Below are 23,913 nucleotides of genomic sequence, written 5' to 3' on the forward strand. Positions count from 1 at the left end.
ATATTTAAAGAGGAACCCCCCCCTGCCTTCCTGCGGGTGTCCTGCTCGAAAGAGCAGGTTAACATTGGGACATGGTGGGATGGCAGCGGGATCAGAAAGGGTAAGTCACTACCCTCATTTTAATTCCGCACCCCCCCCCCCACACAATCTGGATTCTGCCAGCTGAGGGGAGGGGGGGGGGGGGGGGGGGGGGAGTTAAAATTGGGGCCTCTGGTTGTGCACTCTTACAGAAAGTTAGAATGTATTGCTCTTTGGGTGGCTAAATAAACATTTCCAACAGCTGGGCTTTTACATGTCGAACAGTTGCAGATGTTGTATATCTTTAGAGATGCATTATGACATTAATCTCTTTATTGACAGAAGCATGAAAATTATGTTATGTCTCTCGTTTCTTAGCCCTTTGTTACACTTACCTGTTCAGTATTAATACAGTTCATTAACTAAATCTAGCCAAATTACATTCCTCACAGAAAGTGGTGCATCAGGACAAGCCGCAAATCTGCTGAAGATCCTGGGGAAGGGTGTCAAATTCAGGCCAGTAATTAGAGACCTTACAATTTACGTGAGGACTAAGTGATGTGCACTGGATTCTGAAGCACCGCTATTGGTCCTGACACGGCACTACTCCAGTATGCAGCCACCGGTCTGGGTGGATTTGGTAGACAGCGCACCAAGTCAAAGTCAGATTGGGCAATTACGGCAAGATTTCCAACAAACATGCAGCACGGCAGGTGTAAATTCAGTAAAAAAAAAAAATCACAGCATAAACCATCAAAGGTATAGGGAGTGAACTGCTACATGGGGTTCTCCCGCTTGCCCCTTGTAATTTTAGCAGAAGAACCATTAAACCGTTTATTTCTGGGATTTCCTTGGCTCTTCCATCGAAGTTACAGCAGGTGAGCAGGAATTCTTTCCCCCCCAACCTCAAACGGCAGTTTACTAGACAGGCTTTCTCTTCTCAATTGGCCTCTGACAACATCTTATTCCCCATTGGGATTTGGAGTACTCAGAGGAGATCACTATTTTGCCATAGCCTCCCAAATCACCCCTCTCACTTCTCTGACTTAAAAAAAGAGTGACTGCTGCCAACGAGCTGGAAGCTACCAGAAGCTGCGCAGAAGCATTTTGTGTATAAATTCAACATAAAAAACACCAATTCAACATAAGCCGATAGAAACACCAATTCAAATTTTAATTTTAATTTTCTCTCTAGGACCAGTTCGGCAGCGGCGATCTCTTTTCCCCACCCCCTCCCTATTGTTGGTAATATTTAGCATTAAACCATCATCAGCCGTGTCTATTTTATTACTTAAATTTAAAGCTCGGTAGATGCCGATTGTTGACAAACTTTCGCTTCTCAGCGACACGTGAGGAACCCGGAACCGAGCCGGACCCCACCGTCAAATCAACACATCGGCGACCAGAAACCCGTTAGAAATTACCGGAAACTGCGAGATCCTTTACTTCTAATACAGGAAACTTTGTGCTATCCGGCACCCACGGGACCGAGCTGCTGCCGTTGCTTCAAAACTGCCGTACTCGCCAGAGTTAATGTTGAGAGATACGGAGATTCTTATCTCCGTATTTGACAACAAACACTGTTGCTTAGCAACAGCTTCTAAACACTCAGGTGTGGCCTGCAAGCTCTGTATATGAAGCTGTTGCTATAGCTACAGACCTTGCACAGCTTGACTGTTCAAACAAAGCAAAAAAAACAAACAAAAAGAATAAAAAACGGCTGCTGATTTTTGCCGATGGCTCCAGATTGCCGGATAGCTCACCTCCGGATAGCACAAAGTTTCCTGTAATTACAAAGATGATTTATTTCACGAACAAACCACATTAATATATCAGGGTGACTGCGGCCTACGAAGTCTGGCGAGAACCACGAAGAAACCATTGGAGCTGTGCACGCGCAACTACTTTGTGTCGTTGGCAGCAGTCGCGTCCTTAAAAAAAAAAACACAATAGATGCCAACAGAAAACACATGGGGGTAGAAATTCGTCTTGGGTGGTAACACAAATAGGGAGGTGTTGCACTGAACGCCTGTTATACGCTTCGCCCGATATTCAGTTAATGGAACTAAGTATCGGGCGGGGCGTATTAAGAGCGGCCGATGCGATACATCCCGTTTTCCATGACCGCCCAAGGTGAATTTCTACCCTGTGGTTTAGAAACAATAGTTATTTTTATCACCTCACTGTTTTAGCTCAGATTCCGGGCAAGGTGGCATCTGTTGAGCCAGCTCCCAGCATCCACACTGCTTAAATATGGCTCTCTTATACTGGGGCAGAATCACTGGCCAAGTTTATTGTGAGTCTACAATTCTGCAACGGGGAGAAGAAAGCTGGTTTTAGCTGGGTGACCACCAGAAGCTGGCTCATGGATACTGCTTGTGCTGGAATCCAAAGTGAAACAGCACGGGTAGAAAGCAACCTGCTAACTCACCGACCTGCTGGAGAGGAGAATTTCCGCCAGCTTCTCTTCTGACATGGAAGATGATGATGAGAATTAAACACACCAAGGCAAAAGAAACAATGAATGCAACAATAAATCCAACAAAGTGGATGCCATGATCTGGAGAAACCTGCAAAAGAAGAAAGATTTTTTTAAATGTTAACTTTTTCTAAGCAAAGTTGCATTGGCAAAGCCAGTCAATAAATAAATGGTTTGCAATTTTTTGCTCTGCAGGTGTTCTCTGGATGTCACACACCAAAAGGCAAGAGTAAAGTCTGGCTAGCTTCGGATTTCTATCAGCAGTTACTGAACAGTACTTGTTTAGAGGAACATATTCGTCACAAACAAAAATTAAAAATTAAAACAGAACAATTAAAACTGCTATTTAAAAAACAATCTTTTAAATAGAGTTTATACCAATATATTTTTGCTGCTCAGCTAATAGAATTGACAAGGTGACCTCATCCCCTTGAGATATTGGGGCTAACTCTGTTATTCCCCCACTCCCAAAAAGAGAAACTACGCTCGGGATATCGCAAGTTCGGGAGCACTGTAACCCAAGTTCGCTGTGAGCGCAACTACCCTCTGGGGGGTGTAGCATTATGGACTCGGGCCTATTGTTTTATGGAGCCTACAGGGTGGATTTTCCTCTGCTATCCTGCCTGATTTTGAGCAAGGTGTGGTGAGTTAATACTGGGTACCAGGTGCCATTTTGCTGCAGTAATTTATCATTCTTGTTCGCCCTGACGCGATACAACGATCCTCTGCAGAAATACGAACACTTACAATCACAATGTATTTTATACCAAACTTATCGTCAGCTCGCAATTTTTGTACAGTATTCATGGCGCTGCAGATTGACAAATAAGAAAAAATATATATAATTCACTTAGAAAACAGTATTTGAGTTGAAATGTGTTATATAATCAGTGGTGGAGAATTTAACTCAATCCTTATATAGTGGAACAAGCAGAAGCTTGCTTTTCTGCACTGCCGTACCAGTACTACACTGCACCCAAGTGGATTGTATATACAGCAACACATGCAAAGCCTAAACACTTGGTTGCTATTATTACAGTCCTGCTTGTACTAACTGCTTTAGTCCAAAAGCCTCTTGTTAATATATTACATCCAATCATCACTGTAGGGTTCACACACAATGCCTTGGATTAATTATGCTGGAAATGCCGTTTTTAATGTTAAGGCTATTGCTAGACTACACCTCTTGGCATCAATGTTGTGTCTTGATTTTTGTACTTTTGCTGTTCGATTGATAAGTGTAGTATAATGCGCAGACTCGATGGGGCGAATGGCCTCCTTCTGTGCTGTACTGTACTATTCTATAACGCTGAAGTAAAAGTAAAAACTACAAATAAATGCAAACAAAAACAGAACCTGGCAACATGCACAACAAATCTGTCAGCACTGGAAAGGAAAAAAAAGATTGGTAAATGTCTGGGTAGGAACCTTCAACAGAACGCTGCCAGTATCACCTTGATCTGGACAAAACTGGTGTAAGACCACACCTGTGAGTTTACGCGACATGAGTTTTGGTGCATTTTAGCTAAAGTATAACTGCAACTCGCTTTATCTGTGTTTTTTCTGTTTCCATGGTATTTCCTACTGACTGAAAAGTGTTGACTATCCTGTCAGGTCTTTTCACTTAATAGCACACTGGCAATACAGGAGGTGGTGATTTATGCTCCATACCCGTCTATGTACACAGAGCTCCAATATTCCTTTCCAATATTCCTGCCCATCCCTGGCAGTGTGAGCCAGTGGTATAACTGCATGTTCTGCACTCGTACCACTATTGAGCAGGTGCCAAACCAGTGGTGTGCAAAACTGTTCTTTGAACCATTTGCAGCATGATAGGAGCTATATATAAAAATTCAACTTTACATTTTTTACATTAAGCAACCAAGGGGAAGGGCCAAGAAGGATCAAGCTATTCATAACCAAGAAATGAGCAAAAGAGAAGTCAAGCAAAATCTGGATATAGTAATTAAATATGCCAAGCTTACGTGTTAAAATCCTAAAGATTGTAGTTAAAAGGAAATCATCCTTGTTTTCAAATCCCTCCATGGCCTCGCCCCTCCCTATCTCTAATCTCCTCCAGCCCCACAAACCCACCGAGATATCTGCGCTCCTCTAATTCTGGCCTTGTGAGCAGCCCTGATTTTAATCGCTCTACCACTGGTAGCTGTGCCTTCAACTGCCGAGGCCTTCAGCTCTGGAATTCCCTCCCTAAACCTCTCCGCCTCTTGACTTCTCTTTCCTCCTTTAAGATGCTCCATAAAACCTACCTCTCATCTGCCCTAATGTTCAGTGTTCCACACTGAATATCAGGTGCTGCATAGAACAGGCAGCCGATCCAATGCAGCCCGTTTTGCACCTCCGCCCGAGATGACTTTCTAGGCCATGAATTTAACATACTGAATAGAACAATATTTTTCAACGTAACTCCTATAGGGGTCTAATGCAGCATGTTGTGTTCAGTAATAGGTGAGTTGTCATGGAATAATTACACTATAGATCTACCACTGCAAAGCTAAGGGCCCATTCAGACCCCAAAGTCTAATGTTCAAAATCCAATTTTGAATCCAAATAACGAAAAGTAATACTGCCTTGCACCTAAAAATCTTGATCATACCTTGAAAATATGACATAGTATTTATTAAATATATTCATTATATGTGACAACAATACAGGACAAAGCCTGGTCTTTGGTGGGATGATTTGTTTTTGTGTTTAAGGTGAAGAATGTGAAACTTGGATACTTATCGAAGTGTCAGCATCAAACACACCCAAAGTCACTTGCAGCTTTGGGATAGAAATAAAGTAAGCTCCATCGTCTCTGCCTTAACTTCAAAAAAGCACTTCCTCCTGCACCAGGTTTCAAGTCACCCCGTCAATGCTAAATTACCGTCAGCCATTATGACTAGATTGGCACTGTCCAAATAAATTTTATGCGAGATTCTTACAACTAGCAAAAGGAGGAGACTTTCATCCAACCAGTCAGGGCTGGGTGAAAAGCATTTTCCCTCCCCAGAAGTAAAGAGAACAGTGCACTAACCCATTGTGCTACTGAATTCATTTATTATACTGACCTAAATTCGTTTATTACACTGACAGATTGTCCAATGTGCACACCTTGGATTTATTCCTACATATCAATACCATACGTACAGTCAGACCGGTCAAGCCTCACTTCAAACAATGGCATTTCCACTCATGGCAATCAAGGCCGCAACAGCGAGTCCCGTACTCAACTTACCTCAATAGCTGCTTTGTTAGTCAGTGTGAAGTCTGCCACCAGGGGTTCAATCTGAATATGGTCATTCTGAAAGGCATGATTTTAAATTTTAGTTATCTCACGTTACAGTTTGGCCAGATGTAACCCCAATAGTTGCAGGCAAGATCAGGTAATATACAATACAATTGCCAATCTGGTTTTCTAACCTCAACCAAGCAGAAATAAAGCACATCCCCAAGTGGAGAGAGGAAGAGAGAGTGAGAAAAAACAAGTGCATTCTCGTTCAAATGACAGTGATGCTGGGACCGACTCTCGGTACTCGGACCACAGCTTTTCTTGATATATATTAATGATTTGGACTTAGGTGTACAGGGCACTATTTCAAAATTTGCGGATGACACAAAACTTGGAAGTATAGTGAACAATGAGGAGGATAAGGATAGACTTCAAGAGGACATAGACAGGCGGGTGGAATGGACGGACACGAGGCAGATGAAGTTTAACGTAGAAAAGTGCGAAGTGTTACATTTTGGTCGGAAGAACGAGGAGAGGCAATATAAACTAAAGGGTACAATTCTAAAGGGGGTGCAGGAACAGAGAGACCTGGGGGTACATGTGCACCAATCATTGAAGGTGGCACGGCAGGTTTAGAAAGCGGTTAAAAAAGCATACGAGATCCTGGGCTTCATAAATAGAGGCATAGAGGCATGATTGAGGTTTTTATGATTCTGAAACATTGGATGCAGCAGATTTGAATAAGGTATCTAAAAGGCAAGCAACAGTAGGACTATGGGATAAAATGTGAAATAAATCGGAAGTTAGGATGGAGGCCAGGAAGTATTTATTTTCTCAGAGGACTGTCACTACCTGGAACAGGTTAGCAGTCAATGTGATAAGTATGGGTGTAGTACAGTTCTCCAATAGAAAGAAAAAAAGACTTGCATTTATATAGCGCCTTTCACGACCACCAGACATCCCAAAGCACTTTACAGCCAATGAAGTACTTTTTGAAGTGTAGTCACTGTTGCAATGTAGGAAACACAGCAGCCAATTTGCACACAGCAAGATCACACAAACAGCAATGTGATAATGGCCAGATAATCTGTTTTAGTGATGTTGATTGAGGAATAAATATTGGCTAGGACACCAGGGATAAAACCCCTACTCTTCTTCGAAATAGTGCCATAGGATCTTTTACATCCACCCGAGAGAGCAGACGGGGCCTCGGTTTAACGTCTCATCCGAAAGATGGCACCTCTGACAGTGCAGCACTCCCTCAGCACTGTACTGGAGTATCAGCCTAGATTTTTTGTACTTAAGTCCCTGGACTGGGACTATGAACCCACAACGTTCTGACTCAGAGGTGAGAGTGCTACCCACTGAGCCACAGCTGACACAATAGAGGACATGACAAGTTCCTGAGTGAGGAGCATATTGGGAAGTACCAGAAGGGTGAGTGAATTAGTTATCTTTATCCAGATCCCAAAAATGAAAGGGCAGTGTGCTAATGGACTGCAGTAGAGTGTTCAACGGAGGACATCAATGCTGGTTACAGGTATCGGATCATTAAGTTTATGAAAGGAGAATAAAGGAGCTTGAGCTGTTCTCACGAAGAAAAGATTAATGAAGTTCATGGCAAGTTTGCAAAATAACTGAGGGAATGAGTTATTATGGAGGCAGAAAGATATTCTGTGCAACACCAGAAAGGATCAGAGGAAGCAACAAATTAAACCAAAGTTAATAAATAACCTTTTCATGTTCCAGAGTTGTTACATTATGGAATAAACTCCTACCTAGTGCAAAAATCATCTGCCAATCACCATTAGATGTATGGTAATGTCCTAATGGGATTCTCCCTCAGATCTTCTCTCCTTTCATGTAGGAAAGCACCTGGCCTGCCAACACCATCTACCAGTAGAGTCACGATAAAGAGCCTTACTTACTAAACATGTAGCAAATGAATTAATATATATGTAGAATACCTGTGATCCATTGCCAAAGGTGAGGTAGGCGGGCAATGAAATAGTCCTCCCGTCCTTAGACTCTCCGCGATTTAATACTGCTGTATAGTTTATTATGTAGTATTCACCAACTGATAAATGAAAGATGAAATAGGTATTTTAAGACTAGAAAGGTTTTTGGAGTAATTCACTCTGTTTTAACCCTGCATTCTCATGATGGTCTCCATGTTATAGTACTACATTACACAGGAGATTTCAGAAGTCAAAATTAAGTTAAGTATTTCCAACTAAACTATTCAGTTGATTATTATTAAGGGAGGGCCTAGTCAAAAAAACAATGGAAGATCTTTTTTTCCTCGGTTTTTTCTCTTTTCCTCCCCTCCGCTTAAGCCACTAATCCATGCCATTATATAGTTCCATGGATAGAGGTCACTAGCTTCCAATGCCTCACGTGACTGCTTATTCTTCACCCGTCAACCTGGAAAGTGAGTTATGTCAGACTGTTTCATCGTGGACATAATCACAGCCAAACTTGTTGATATACCTATCAATTCATCCAATGAAAAGCGACGAGTTAAGATAGTAACTATAGGTTTTTATTGGCTAAATAACAGAGCCCACCCTCGTGGGTGATCGGGTCCAACAAGGAGGAATACCAGCCAGTCGACCACCTTTATACCTGGGCAAGCAGGCGGAGTCATGGGCGGAGTCAGCTGTGGTCAGCCCAGGTATAACAGCGTGACAAGAGGTGACCTTGTGTAGTGATACAACAGTGTAAACAGTGATAACCATAGTGTAACGATATAAACAGTGATAACCATAGTGTAACGATAGTGAACGATAAAAGTGGTTTACCACATTCACCCCTTGTTTAGATTTGAGTCCGGCGGGATGAAGTGTACTACCAGTTCGGGTATGTCAGTCTGTCCGGAGGCCTCGTAAGTCTCTCTGATCGGCGCAGCAGCGGCGGCGGTGATGCAGTATCCGATGTTAATGCTGGTGTCTGCGTGGTCGGCGAAGGCTCGTGGGGTTCCGGCATGCCGTCTACCTGGGGTGGATTTGGGGGGGTGGTGGGGGGTAACGGTGGGGTCTCAGGGGTGCCCGAGGGTGCAAGGTCTCGTAAGGAGACTGTGTCCTCCCGCCCGTCTGGGTATGCCACATAGGCGTACTGGGGGTTGGCATGCAGGAGGTCCACCCTCTCGACCAGGGGGTCCGTTTTATGGGCCCTCACGTGCTTTCGCAGCAAGACGGGCCCCGGAGAAGTCAGCCATGTTGGTAGCGAGGTTCCCGTAGTCGACTTCCTGGGGAAAACAAACATTCGTTCATGGGGGGTGGCGTTAATGGCCGTGCAAAGCAGTGACCGGATGGAATGCAGCGCTGCCGGGAGGACTTCCTGCCAGCGAGAGGTTGGCAGGCCCTTAGACTTCAAGGCTAAGAGAACGGCCTTCCAGACAGTCGCGTTCTCTCTTTCCACCTGGCCGTTCCCTCGGGGGTTGTAGCTGGTGGTCCTGCTTGCAGCAATGCCTCTCGCTAGTAGGAACTGGCGAAGTTCCTCGCTCATGAAGGATGAGCCCCGGTCGCTATGTATATAGTTCGGGAACCCGAACAAGGCGAAGAGGTCGTTCAGGCATTTGATGACCGTGGTACTGGTCATGTCTGGGCAGGGGAAGGCAAAGGGGAAACGGGAGTACTCATCAATGATGTTGAGGAAGTACACATTACGGTCAGAGGACGGGAGGGGCCCCTTAAAATCGATGCTCAAGCGCTCGAAGGGGCGGGTGGCCTTGATCAGGCTTGCTCTGTCCGGCCTAAAGAAATGCGGTTTGCATTCGGCGCAGGTTTGGCAGTTCCTGGTCATGGTCCTGACCTCCTCGATGGAGTAGGGCAGGTTGCGGGCCTTAATGAAGTGGTAAAGTCTGGTGACCCCGGGGTGGCAGAGGTCGTTGTGGAGGGTCTGCAGTCTATCAATTTGCGCATTGGCGCATGTACTTCGTGATAGAGCATCTGGGGGTTCGTTCAGTTTACCAGGCCGGTACAAGATATCATAATCATAGGTGGAGAGCTCGATTCTCCACCTCAAGATCTTGTCGTTCTTGATTTTGCCCCTCAGCTTGTTATTAAACATAAAAGCGACCGAACGCTGGTCGGTGAGGAGGGTAAATCGTTTGCCTGCCAGGTAATGCCTCCAGCGTCGTACTGCCTCCACGATCGCCTGGGCCTCCTTCTCGACCGAAGAGTGTCGGATCTCAGGGCCCTGGAGGGTCCTTGAGAAGAAGGCCACAGGTCTCCCCGCCTGGTTAAGGGTTGCTGCTAGGGCGAAGTCGGATGCATCGCTCTCCACTTGGAAAGGGATAGACTCATCCACCGCGTGCATCGTGGCCTTAGCAATGTCTCCCTTTATGAGGGAGAAGGCTGCGCACGCTTCTGCCGTCAGGGGGAAGGAGGTGGACTTCATGAGGGGTCTGGCTTTGTCCGCATAATTCGGCACCCATTGGGCATAGTAGGCGAAGAGCCCCAGGGTTCTCTTCAGCGCCTTTGGACAGTGGGGGAGGGGTAGCTCCATGAGGGGGCGCATTCTTTCGGGGTCGGGGCCGATGACCCCGTTCTCTACTACGCAGCCGAGGATGGCGAGACGCGAGGTGTTAAACACACATTTCTCCTTATTGTAAGTGAGGTTCAGCCGTTCGGCCGTACGGAGGAATTTCTCCAGATTAACATCGTGGTCCTGCCGGTCGCGGCCGCAGATGGTGACGTTATCTAGATAAGGGAACGTGGCCTGCAGCCCGTTCTGGTCAACCATCCGGTCCATCTCCCTTTGGAAGACCGAAACCCCGTTGGTGACGCCGAAGGGAACCCTAAGGAAGTGGTAGAGGCGGCCATTCGCCTCGAAGGCGGTATACTGGCGGTCCTCAGGGCGGATAGGGAGTTGGTGATAGGCCGACTTAAGGTCGATGGTGGAGAATACCCGGTACTGTGCAATCTGATTGACCATATCAGATATGCGGGGAAGCGGGTATGCGTCCAGCTGGGTGTACCGGTTTATGGTTTGGCTGCAGTCGATGACCAGGCGGTTTTTATTGCCGGTCTTAACGACTACGACCTGGGCACGCCAGGGGCTGTTGCTCCTCTCGATGATGCCCTCCTTCAGGAGACGCTGCACCTCAGAGCTAATAAAAGCTCTGTCCCCGGCGCTGTACCACCTGCTCTTGGTGGCGACGGGTTTACAGTCGCGGGTGAGGTTAGCGAACAGGGAGAGGGGCGGGACCTTGAGGGTGGATAGGCCGCAGGTGGTATGCGGTGGGCGGTTTAAAGGCTGCTGGTTGTCGACTGAGTGGGGGGAGGGGTCCACCGTATGCCAAAGTGACACTTTGAAGGTGGGATTGGAAGTCCAGCCCTAGTAGGACGGCAGCGCAGAGCTGGGGCAGGACGAGGAGTTTAAAATTTTTATACTCCGTGCCCCTAACTGACAGGGTCACAACACAGTAGCCGCTGATGTCTGTAGAATGGGACCTCGACGCCATCGAGATCCGGTTGCGCGTTGGCCGGACAGTGAGGGAGTAGTGGCTCACCGCGTCTGGATGGATGAAACTCTCCGTGCTTCCGCTGTCGAACAGGCAGGTCGTGGCGTGGCCGTTTACTTTGATGTCCATCATGGACTTGGACAGGTGATGCGGGCGAGCTTGGTCCAGTGTGACGGAGGCTAGTGTATGGCTGAGCGAGCTGCTGTAGTCTGCGGGTGAGGCGGTGGTCGGGTCTGGAGACAAGGTGGCGGTCGAGTGTGGTGGACAAAATGGCGGCGCCCACGAGGTTGAATAAAATGGCGGAGGAGATGGCCGCCCCCACAACTCACATGAGGCACTGCTGGCGTCGGTGGCCTTGATCAAAGATGGCCGCTCCCACGACTCACACGAGGGGATACTGGCATCTGTGGCCTTGATGAAAGATGGCCGCCCCCACAACTCGCATGAGGCACTGCTGGCGTCTGTGGCTCTCCCCCTGCAGGCCTTAGCGAAGTGGCCTTTCTTGTGGCAATCGGAGCAAGTCGCGTTTCTTGCAGGGCAGCGCGTCCTCGGGTGTTTCGCCTGGCCACAGAAGAAGCAGCCGGCGGCCCCATCGCAGGGCTCCGATGTTGCAGCCGGTACCCGGGGTGGCGGTCCCGATCGGTTCTGGGACGCCGACGCTGAGGTAGGTCCCAGAGGCGGCGGTGCGAGGGGTATTGCGGCCGGGGTCGGGCCGGAGTCCCAGGGTCGCGCAGCACAGTACCTGGAATACGCCTTGAGGTCCCGATGGGCCACTTCCAGAGAGCGAGCGAGGGCTGCAGTTGTATTCAGGTCGAGGTCCTTTGATTCGAGCAGTCTTTGCCGTGAGTAGTCGGACCGAAGGCCTTTCACGAAGGCATCGCGGATATTCCCTTCAGTATTTTCTGCAGCCGTTACAGCTTTAAAGTCACAGTCCCTGCCGAATGTTTGTAGCGCCCGTAAAAATTCATCTACAGACTCTCCTGGCTGTTGCGAGCGGGATCTTAGGAGATGTCTGGCATACATAGAGTTTACCGGGCTCCGGTACTGCTCTTTCAGCAGGTTGAGGGCGTCCTCGTATGTAGTAAGGTCCTGGATGAGTGCAAATACTTTAGGGCTCACTTGGGCGGTCAGAACTCTTAGTTTGGATCCCGGAGGCACGCCGGATTCTCCCAGGTAGGATTCGAAACAGCTCAGCCAGTGTTTGAAGTCGAGGGCTGAGTTCGCTGCCTGTGGGTTTAGATCCAGGTACGGTGGTCGGAGGGCTCGCAGCCAGGCCGGCTGCTGTGGCTGTTGTAGCTGGCCGTTTGGCTGGTCGTTTGACTGCTCCGATCCACTCATTTCAAAATTTAGCCAATAAAATTGATATACCTATCAATTCATCCAATGAAAAGCGACAAGTTAAGATAGTAACTATAGGTTTTTATTGGCTAAATAACAGAGCCCACCCTCGTGGGTGATCGGGTCCAACAAGGAGGAATACCAGCCAGTCGACCACCTTTATACCTGGGCAAGCAGGCGGAGTCATGGGCGGAGTCAGCTGTGGTCAGCCCAGGTATAACAGCGTGACAAGAGGTGACCTTGTGTAGTGATACAACAGTGTAAACAGTGATAACCATAGTGTAACGATATAAACAGTGATAACCATAGTGTAACGATAGTGAACGATAAAAGTGGTTTACCACACTTGTTATCCCTATATGCACAGTTACCACTATCAACACTAATCTGTACCGGTCAGGAGGAAGTGAAGAAGATTCAGGGCGCAAAATTCGGATCCGTAGCACTCATTTTTTGGGCACTACTAGAGCCCTTCCAGCACCTAAATGGCATCCATGGCACGTGCACACACCTGTGGAGCGAATCGCGCTGGACGCCATATTGGTGACGGTGTTAGCACGCACGTAGTGAACGCCAGCCAGGATTATGCAGAGCAGGCAGATCATGACGTCAATAAGTGTGCAACGCTGATTTGATGCCAGCGCTGCCATTTTGGAGCTCAACGCTCCAGCTCATGCCCTTCTCTTAACCTCTCGGTGCCCTCAGCACGAGGCCATATCTGCCCAGGGTGTTCGGGGAACAATTCTCCTACCTGAGCCTCAGCGAGGGACAATGTGCGAGACGTCTGCGCTTCACTAAGGACATCCTCACTGAAATCTGCCACCTGCTGCAGCCACAACTGCAACCTCAGAGCAGAGCAGTGGGGGTGAAGGTGAGTGTAGCGATGAACTTTTGTGCATTGGGCTCCTTCCAGGCTGGAGCTGGAGATATTTGCAACATCTTGCAGTTTGCCATCCACTGTTGCGCAAGGGAAGTCAGAGACTCTGTATTCAAAGAGAGCAGATTACATTTCATTCTCTCTTGCCAGCGGGCAGCAGGCGGAGCGAGCACGCGGGTTCGCTAGGATTGCAGGCTTCCCTGTGGCGCAGGGTGCATACAGCGTTTTGCAGATGCCGCGTGTTAACTCTGCCGTTTACCGGAACCAAGAGGATTCCACTCCCTCAACGTCCAGCTGGTGTGCGACCACAGGCAGAGAATCATGCAGGTCAATACCCAGTATCCTGGCAGCTGTCATGATGCCTTCGTTCTGCGGCAGTCCACTGTGCCATCTGCATTTGAGCCATCACGGCAAACCAAAGGATGGCTACTGGGTGGCCAGGACTACCCGCTGACGACTTGACTGATGACTCCAGTGCGTCATCCATGCACACGTGCGCAGCATGCATACAATGAAAGCCATGCTGCCACACAGACCATTGGCATGGTGAGACAACGCTTCCGCTGCCTGGCACACCCTAGAGGAGCCCTGCAGTACTCGGCAGAGCGGGTGTCAAGATTCGTGGTGGCCTGCTGCATGCTGCGCAACCTCGCCATCATGAGGGCATAGACCTTGCCACCAGCTATACGGCAAGCAGCTGAGGAGCAGGAGGAGGAGGAAGAGGAACAAGAGGAAGGGAGGAGGTAACCTAGATAGATTCTTTCTGGCCGGGCTGTCTGTGAAGAACTCCTCCGAGTGCAATACAGGTAGACTATCCTTTATCCGAAAACCTCGGGACCAGCCGTGTTTCGGTTTTCGGAAAATTTCGGATTTCGGAAGGTGGGTCGGCGGGGGTCGTCGGGGGTCAGGGTCGGCGGGGGTCCGCAGTCGTGGCTTGTCCGTCGTTGCTAGCCTGGAATGCAATGAAGTTCCGCATTTCCACCAACAGGTCGTCGTGCTCGGTCGGAACAGGGGCCGGCACCGCCGCGGGCTCAGAGCTCTCGTTGCTTTCCAGCCTTTGGAAGAGAGTCAGGTGGTTCCGCGGGGGGGTCGGCGGGGGGTCGTGCGCACGACTTACGCTGACCCTCTGCTCAGCATAAGTCGGCGGGGGTCGGGGTCGGCGGGGGTCGGGGTCGGCGGGGAGTCGTGCGCACGACTTACGCTGACCCTCTGCTCAGCGTAAGTCGTGCGCCACTCTGGTCATGTCATGCGCACGACTTACGCTGACCGAAAAAACCTTCGGTTTTTAGAGGGTTTCGGTTTTCGGAAGTTCGGATAAAGGGTAGTCTACCTGTACCAGTAACTGCAACCCCAATTCCCTATTCACCATCATAGCGTCGGCTTAGCCACAATGCAAAAAAGCCTCCACAAAATAAACATTTCAAACCAAATTTATAAGTCAAATCATGTCATATTACATACAAATGTAAACTAATCACCCTTGTGCATTTCCTTAGTGCTCGTCTTCCGTGTGCCTTTGCCTGTCCTAGTGCTTCTACGCAGTGCTACCCCAGTGGCTGCAGCATGGATGGTGGAAGGCTGCTGACTTTCAGTGGAGGACACTGCAGATGACCTTGGAGGACGACCTCGAGCAGCTCTGGGCCTAGAAGGCCCGGCTGCAGACTGCACCATCTCGGCATGGGCGGCAGCACTCTTGGTTGGTTGGCTGACAGGCAACAGCTAGGGCACTGGCAGTGTCAGTGATGGGAGGATGAATGCGGTCATCCTGAGGGAGGACAGCGGGTTGGTGCTCCCCGGAGCCGCTGCCACTCCCCCGGGGCGGTGCCTCAGCAATCCTAATAATCTGTTGAAGGGCAGACTGCTGGACTCCTGTGACACCCTGCAAGCCCCTTTCAACACTGGTATCCACAGCCATGATGGCAGCAGTCTGAGCTTCCACTGTAACACTTGGGTGGCTTCTGCCTGTGCTGCAATGGAAGCCGAGACATCGGCCATCAGGTCCTGCATCATGGTTGGGTCCACAAGTGTGCTAATGGAGTTGGCCACCACTTCCATGGGCTCCAAGCTCTGCGCAAAGCCCAGTGCCAAGTGGTGCCGGACTTCTCCATGCTCCTTGACATTTCACGCAGGCTTTCTGGCAAGCTTCTCAATGCACCAAGCATTTCATTGTGCATACCCATCAGCCTTCTTCTGTAGCCTGCCCTATCGAAGTGTGCATCTCTCTTGTTGCTCTTCCACCACTGCCTGGCCAGGTTGCAGTTTTTGGCTATCTGAAAGGTGAAATGTACAAGGGTAAGGTTGTGGTGAGGGGAGGGGGTAAAATAAGACGCGTATGCTTACACCATCTGCAGCTTGTAAATCAGAAGAGATTGTGGGATGAGGGGGAAGTGGGATGTGAGAAGGAGGATTACGTATGATGAAATCGTCATCTTCTATGGTTTCAGCCCCGCCGGTGGCCATGGCCTCAGCAATGGCCGTTCCAATAATGGCCAGCGCCGTCTCTTCCATGGCGGTTAGGACATGCAGGCGTGCCTGTCCCCCTCTGGTTATCACCGGCTGCCTCCGGCTGTGCGCCACCTTGTCCTGCAAGAGAGGGAAGTGTGTCAGCAAGTGTCGTGCAATCTGTTTGGGTGATGTGGCTGTCATGGTTGAATAGCTGGCAGTGTGTGCAAGCTGTGAGATGTGGCTGTGAAGCTTGCAGCAGTGCTAAGTGTGTGAGGGTGAGGTGAAGGTATGAATGTTAGGTATGAGTCCTGATTGATAGAAATTGTTGGTACGTGAGTGAAGTGGAGGTGGTGCATTGAGCAGTGGCTGAGGCTAGTGGTGCAGTTGGTAGGATATGGCATTTGAAGATGCATTCACTGACCATTACCACTCGTGTGAGGTCATTGAACTTCTTGTGGCACTGCATCCAGGTCCTCGGGGCTTGACTCCTGGCATTGACCTCCATGGCTATCTGCTCTCACTGCCTTCTGTGTGTGTGTCTGGAGGGTCTCCTGGCCCCTGTGGATACAGCACATGTCTCCTCCTTTTCACATCCAGCTGTGTCGGAAAACATTGGAGCCCACTCTCTTCCATGTTGTGCCATTGTTGAGTGTTTCCCAGGTCAAAATCAGTTGTAGAATGACTTCCAGTACTTGCTCCAGCCACAATGCACCTCCCCTTTAAGAAGTGCAGGCTAGCTTTAAGCAGTGCAGACAAGCTTTAACTGGTGCTTGCCTCTCACGATTTTGGGCCCCACACTGATGTGTTCAGCCAATCAACAGTGCAGTTAGCGCTGGCTGCAAGCAGAAATCATGTAAATGAGCAGGCAGCATGAAGTTGGTGTGCTGCCTGCATTACATTGCGCGGGTGCGGATTAATTGCGCATCGCGATCCCCACGCCCGTTTTCGGGGGGGGGGGTAATCGAATTTAGACCCCCTGGACTCTCTCCCCTCCCACCCTCCTCTCTTAAGGGAAGCTTCCAGTTAAGTTGAAATAACTAATTTTGTTAGGAAAGACCGGCATGAACCTCACATACAAATATGCAATGATGCGGGGCGAACACAGCCAGCACATTGCATCACTGAACCCCTGATGTATTAAATTGGCCACAGTGCAAGCTTCGTACTATGGATTTTCTAAAGAAGGTGATTCATCTGTGAAAAGATTTGCTGAAAAACTACAAAAATAGCAACTTACAGAAACACTTCAACAGATTGATTATGAAAACACAAAGTAGAATAGCTGCTACAGTTCAATGCAATACTCATAATTATACACTAATGAGTGATCAGTATATTTTATTTCAGTCTTTTTACAAACTTGTAGCATAATCTACTGTACTGTGTAAATAGGTTAACACATGGGACCGTCATACCTTGAAGAAATTCTTTGGTGTATGTCTGGAACCCTATTTCAGTTTCTTTTCCCATGTTACTCCGAATGCTTAGACCGCTAATAGCATCTCGGATAGTAAGCTGAGAAATGTTAAATGTAGATTGCACATCTGAACGGCTTATCATCAGTTTCACCGTCACTATCTGGGATTCACTTTTTCCGCTCACCTGAGAAAAAGAGTAGTGTATTATTACATATATTTTATTTATTTATATATTTAAACACCCACGCAACAAAAGCTCAGGTCAGTTACGTGCAATGCTGCTAGCTGCTTGTACAACGCCTGACAGGGGTCATTTTGACTTTGAGCCAACAGCGTAAAGTGTTTGGGCCACCCGTTAAACACCTCCCCCGATTTTCGTTTCCACTGACTTGGTGGCGGCCTCCAGCGGACCCTTTAAGGGGCTTGGCCCCCAGCTGCATTCAGAGCAAGCCTACTTGGGGGAAAGAGGGACTCAACCAGGCATCGCGCCCCATATGCAAAGGGCCCAACACCTGTTTGAGGTGCGGACCCTAGACGCCTTTACCAAACGGCGGGTGGCACACTTCCGGCGCGGCACGTGCGTGCACATGCCGCCCGCCATGTTGGATGCTTAGGCGCCCGTTTTATGTTTGCAGAACAGGTGCAGCGTCAACAAATATCTAGGCCAATAACATCATCTTAAAGGAATTGAATAAATATTTCAAAAGGAGGAATATTAAAGAAGGGAATGGGCAGGGAAATTAAATTAGAATAGATTGCTCCAATTAAAAAGGCAGCACCAGCACAGATGTGACAAGCTGAATGGCCCCCTTCTGCGCTGCATTTCGTATAGTTTTATAAATAGATTATATTATTGTATGAATTGATACCAGCCACTGGAATAAAAGCAATTCAATAAATAATAGCAAACTATTTTCTGCACTGCGTCACCCAGTGGTTCGATTCATGCAGTATAATTTAACTCCCTAACTTCAAGATAGAGGTTTAATGCACCACCTATTGGTCAGAATATTATACTACAGCAGCAAAACTTAACCATCCCACTGAACTTCTAATTTATAGATTTCAAGCCCCCCCCCCCCCAAAAAAAAATCAACAGTTCTGGATATCGGAAAAGAGTTTTTAAAAAAATTTGCAGCATGAATAAAAGCCATTTATTTGAAAAATTAGGATCGCACCCAATGTTCCCTCGAATTTTTTTTGGGTGCGCGACTGCGCGGCCCCTTTAACGGACTGTGCGGCCCATTCACATTTCCGCACGTGTAGCTTTTCCATTTAAAAGCTGGTGAGTCGGCTGCGTGGGATCTCCAGCCCGCTGCACAACCGCGCAGCTTAACGGGAACATTGGTCACAACATCTTTTAGATGAGACGTTAAACCAAGTATATTATTACATCCATTTGATTTATATATTTAAACTGTGCACAGCAAGCTCCCACAAATAGCAATGTGATAATGACCAGCTAATCTGTTTCAGTGGTGTTGGTTGAAGGATAAATATTGGCCAGGACACCGGGAGAACTCCCCTGCTCTTCTCTGAAATAGTGGCCATGGGATTTTTTCCGTCCACCAGAGAGAGGGCAGACGGGCCTTGGTTTAACGTCTTGCCCGAAAGACGGCACCTCTGACAGTGCAGCACTCCCTCAGCACTGCACTGGAGTGTCAGCCTACATTTTGTGCTCAAGTCTCTGAAGTGGGACTTGAACCCACAACCTTCTGACTCAGAAAGTGCTACCCACTGAGCCACAGCTGACATGCAAACTTTTTTCATGTCCCTTTTTCTGTCTGAACAAAAACACAAAGCTCAAACTTAATGTTAATAATCATGGATAATGCGAATTCTAGAATGTGGAGCACAGCCAAGGTTCCCCAGGCTGCTTTCGCAACAGCACCAACAACTTATCTATTTATATAGCGCCTTTAACGTAATAAAACGTTTCAAGGCGCTTCACAGGAGTGTTATCAAAAAAAAAAGTTGACACCAAGCCATATAAGGAGATGTTAGGGCAGATGATCAAAAGCTTGGTCAAAGAGGTAGGTTTTAAGGAGCGTCTTAAAGGAGGAATGAGAAGTGGAGAGGCGTAGCAATTTAAGGAGGGAATTGCAGAGTTTAAGACCTAGGCAGCTGAAGGCACGACCGCCAATGTTGGGCAATTAAAATTGGGGATGTTCAAAAGGCCAGAATAGGCAGAGCGCAGAGATCTAGGGGGATTATAGCGCTGGAGGAGATTACAGAGATAAGGAGGGCGAGGCCACAGAGGGATTTGAAAACAAGGATGAGAATTTTAAAATCGAGGCGTTGCTTAACTGGGAGCCAATTTAGGTCAGCAAGCACAGGGGAGATAGGTGAGCTAGAGTTAGCACACGGACGACAGAGTTTTAGATGACCTCAAGTTTATGGAGTGTAGAACTAGGGAGGCCAGCCAGGAGTGCATTTGAATAGTCAAGTCTAGAGGTGATAATGGCAAGGATGAGGGTTTCGGCAGCAGATAAGTTGAGGTAAGGACGGAGACGGGCGATATTATAAAGGTGGAAATGGGCCGTCTTAGTGATAGAACAGATATGCGGTCAGAAGCTCAATTTGCAATCCAATATGACACCAAGGTTGCGAACAGACTTGGTCAGCCTTAGACAGTTGCCGGGAAGAGAGATCGAATCAGTGGAAAGGGAACAGAGTTTGTGGCGTGAACCGAAGACAATGGCTTTGGTCTTCCCGATATTTAATTGGAGGAAATTTCTACTCATCCAGTGCTGGATGTCGGGCAAGCAGTCTGATAGTATAGAGACGGTGGAGGGTTCGAGAGAGGTGGAAGAGAGGTAGAGCTGGGTATCATCAGCGTACAAGTGTAAACTCACGTGGTGTTGTCGGATGATGTCACCGAGGGGAAGCATGTAGATGAGAAATAGGAAGGGACCAAGGATAGATCCTGGGGGGACTCCAGAGGTGACAGTGCGGGATCAGGAAGAGAAGCCATTGCAGGTGATTCTATGGTTACGGTTGGAAAGAGGAATGAAACCAGGCGAGTGCAGTCCCATCCAGCTGGACGACGGTGGAGAGGCATTGGAGCAGAATTTTGTGGTCAACCGTGTCAAATGCCGCAGACAGGTCCAGAATGACAAGCAGGGATAGATTACCTTTGTCATAGTCAATTAGGATGTCATTTGTGACTTTGGTAAGAGCAGTTTTGGTACTGTGCCAGGGGCAGAAGCCTGATTGGAGGGATTCAAACAAGGAGCTCTTGCACTCTATGTAGCAACCAGTTCAAAGCAGGCTATGAGGCCGACTGAAAGCAGCTCTGCCTATTCTCACTGCCACTTACAGTACATCACCTGGGGAGGCCAAAGAATTGCAAGGGCAGCAAAAATATAAGAACCAAAATACAGCAAAAACTGCAGAACAGCAGAAGTGAAATTTTCAGCAAAATCATCCCTTTTTTAATAATTAAACTAATAATGCATCATCTTCCTCTGCTGCAGTAATGATTCTTTCAAAGATATCAAGTTAGTCCAATACTTTTTCCTACAACGATGACAATCGAAGTGCTCTCCAGCGTGATTTACATTTAATGTAAAATGGTTTAAAACAAAAAGCTAACAGAGTGCACTCTGAGTTACAGCGCAGTTACAATGCTCTCACTCAAAGATTAAAATGATATGCTCTACTTTTCCATTATTAAATTATTAAATTTAATTTTAATGAAATAACAACAGAAAATGCTGGAAACACTCAGCAGCTCAGGCAGCATCGAGGAGAGGGAAAAACAGAGTTAATGTTTTGGGTCGAGGACCCTTCATCAGAACTGGAAAAGGTTAGAGAAGAGAGATTTTTAAGCAGGGCAGGGAGGAGGGGAGGAAAGAACAAAGGGAAGGTCTGTGAAGACAGGAGAGATTGACTGACAAAAGGGATGATGGTGCAAGGCAAAAAGAGAGGTAAGAAACATAGAAGATAGGAGCAGGAGTAGGCCATTCGGCCCCTCAAGCCTGCTCCGCCATTCAATGCGATCATGGCTGATCATCCTAGTTCAGTACCCGGTGTAATGTCCGAGGATCAATAATACTCAGACTGCAGGAGAACAATAAAACAGGTATTTACTGAACAGAGAGTAATTCAAGACTGAAATACAGAAGCCTGCTATGGCTTTATATACAGGGGTGGTCACTGCCGGTACTGCAGTATAGAATCAGTTCTTCTCTTAAAGGCACATACACAACAATTCCTCCCCTTTTAGATAAACAGTACATAACATTCATTAACAACTAAATAATAACTAATTACAATTACAATTTTCTCTGTACTATATACATCAACTGAAATAATCATTTATAAGTTCAGTCTTTGAGGAGGCTTCCTGATCCTGACTGGATAGCGCCTTTCTCGAGTATCCTGTTCTTGCGGCGGAGTTGATTCTGGCTCATTGTCATTGGTTGGTTCGTCAGCTTCCAATACCACTGCTTCTGAGGTAGACGCAATCTGTACTTCGGGTTGATTACCAGGTGCACCTGCTCGTGGTATGGGTTTGGCTTGTTCCTGTGACTCTAGAATCTGGTCAGCATGGCGTCTCACGATGCTCTCTCCAACGTCCACTGTGTACATTAGTGGTCCCTGCTGTGTGCATATCGTTCCTGGCTGCCATTTTTCTGTTCGGTAGTCGCAGGCCAAGACTGGTTGCCCTATCTTGAAGCTCCTGGTTGGCTTCTCATTTATGTGCTGGAATTGCTTATCCTCAACATCTCGTCTTAGGTTTGGTTTGAGCAAATCCAGGCGACATCTTAGCCTTCGGTTGAAGAACATTATGGCTGGAGCTTGGTTGGTGACTGCATGTGTCGCATTCCGGTAAGCAAACAAGAAATTATCCACCTTGTGTCGTAGTGGTATGTCGTCATTATGCATTGCCTTTATGGCCTTTTTAAAGGTCTGAACAAACCTCTCAGCCAATCCATTTGTGGCTGGATGATATGGGGCAGATGTGTAATGCTTCACCCCATTATTCCTCAGAAACCTCCGGAAATCCTCTGACACAAACTGTGGCCCATTGTCGGAGCAAATCTGTTCTGCAAGCCATTCCTGGCGAAGATGGTCCGTAGGACTGCAATAGTTTTCTCCGTGGTGGTGGAGGACATTTTGATGACCTCTGGCCATTTCGAATGGGCGTCCACAGCGATTAGGAACATCGAGTCCATAAATGGACCAGCAAAATCAATGTGTACCCGTTGCCATGGAGGTGAGGGCCACTCCCATGGATGTAGCGGGGCCTGTGGTGGAGCGTTGTGGACCTTCTGGCATCCTGTGCATCTCTTGGTCATATCCTCGATTTCTTTATCGATTCCTGGCCACCACACAAACGCCCTGGCTAGGCTCTTCATTTTTACCCCTCCCAGATGAAGCTCATTGAGCACTCTATCTCTCAACTTGGGTGGGATTACCACTCGGGATCCACACATCAAGGTCCCCCGGCACACTGACAGCTGTTCTCTCCTTGGCGAGAATGCTGGCAACAGTGAGTCGCCATGTGCTGACCATCCCTTCACCGTCAAATCATAGACCCGAGAGTGTGTCGGGTCATTTCGGGTTTCCTTCTCTATACTTGAGTTTGTAACAGGTAGACATTCGACTATGGTCGCACGGAATATCTCAACAGGGTCCACTGCAGGTGCTTCCTCTACCGTAGGCAACGGTAGGCGCGACAGCCCATCAGCGTTTCCATGCTGTTTCGTACCCTTGTACTCTATGTCGTACTGATGTGCCCCTAGAAAAAGTGACCATCTTTGCAGCCGTTGCGGCGTCATCACCGGAACGCCCTACTTTGGGTTAAAAATGGAGACCAGGGGCTGATGATCAGTCAGCAAGGTGAATTTCTGCCCGTGCAGATAGTGATTGAACTTCTTCACCCCCCACACCAGGCTGAGGGCCTCCCTGTCAATCTGGGCGTAGTTACGCTCGGCTGAGGTTAACGAGCGCGACGCAAAGGCTATTGGCCTCTCTGAACCGTCAAGGAATTTGTGTGACAGCACCGCTCCGATGCCGTAGGGAGACGCATCACATGCCAACCGAATCGGTAGTGTTGGATTGTAGTGGGCCAATACTTCTTTTGAAGTGATTAGGCATTTACATTTCTGAAAGGCACACTTACACTCATCACTCCATTTCAATGTTACTCCAGTTTGCAGTAGTGCGTTCAGTGGGTGCAGAATTGTAGATAAATTCAGCAAGAATTTATGGTAGTAGTTCACCAACCCGAGAAACGACCTCAGTTGCGACACATTTTCCGGTGCTGGAGCCTTGACTACAGCCTCAATCTTGTCCAGCGTCTTATGCAACCCTTCCTCATCAATCATGTGGCCACAATACGAGATTTGTCTCCTGAAAAACTCGCATTTGGGGCGGTTGGCTCATAGCCTATATTCCTGTAATCTCGTGAGCACCTGCTCCAGGTTGGCAAGGTGTTCACTGTCATTTCCGCCCGTAACCAGGATGTCGTCCAAATAACACTGGGTCCCCGGGATCCCTTGCAGGACTTGTTCCATCACCCTCTGCCAAATAGCCGGGGCTGATGCTACCCCGAATACCAGTCGATTGTACTGGTAAAGGCCTTTGTGAGTGTTTATCGTGAGGTATTTCCTAGATGCTTCTTCCACCTCC

At 47.9% G+C, this 23,913-nt stretch overlaps 1 protein-coding gene across 2 annotated transcripts in view; it reads right to left on the reverse strand.

The window, feature by feature from the left end:
* LOC147122624 (limbin-like) overlaps window positions 1–23,913 on the reverse strand; it is a 217,747-nt gene that overhangs the window by 161,785 nt on the left and 32,049 nt on the right. For both annotated transcript variants that reach the window (XM_086007899.1, XM_086007892.1), the window contains exons 5-8: window positions 17,272–17,458; window positions 7,697–7,806; window positions 5,736–5,801; window positions 2,454–2,588 (exon numbers count right to left, since the gene is read on the reverse strand). In XM_086007899.1, the coding sequence (XP_085864025.1) occupies window positions 2,454–2,588; window positions 5,736–5,801; window positions 7,697–7,806; window positions 17,272–17,458 (498 nt within the window). The remainder of the gene's footprint in view (window positions 1–2,453; window positions 2,589–5,735; window positions 5,802–7,696; window positions 7,807–17,271; window positions 17,459–23,913) is intronic.

This window comes from Somniosus microcephalus, chromosome 2 (assembly GCF_052327205.1).
Source record: "Somniosus microcephalus isolate GS21.2 chromosome 2, FLI_Smic_1.0, whole genome shotgun sequence".
NCBI lineage: Eukaryota > Metazoa > Chordata > Chondrichthyes > Squaliformes > Somniosidae > Somniosus > Somniosus microcephalus.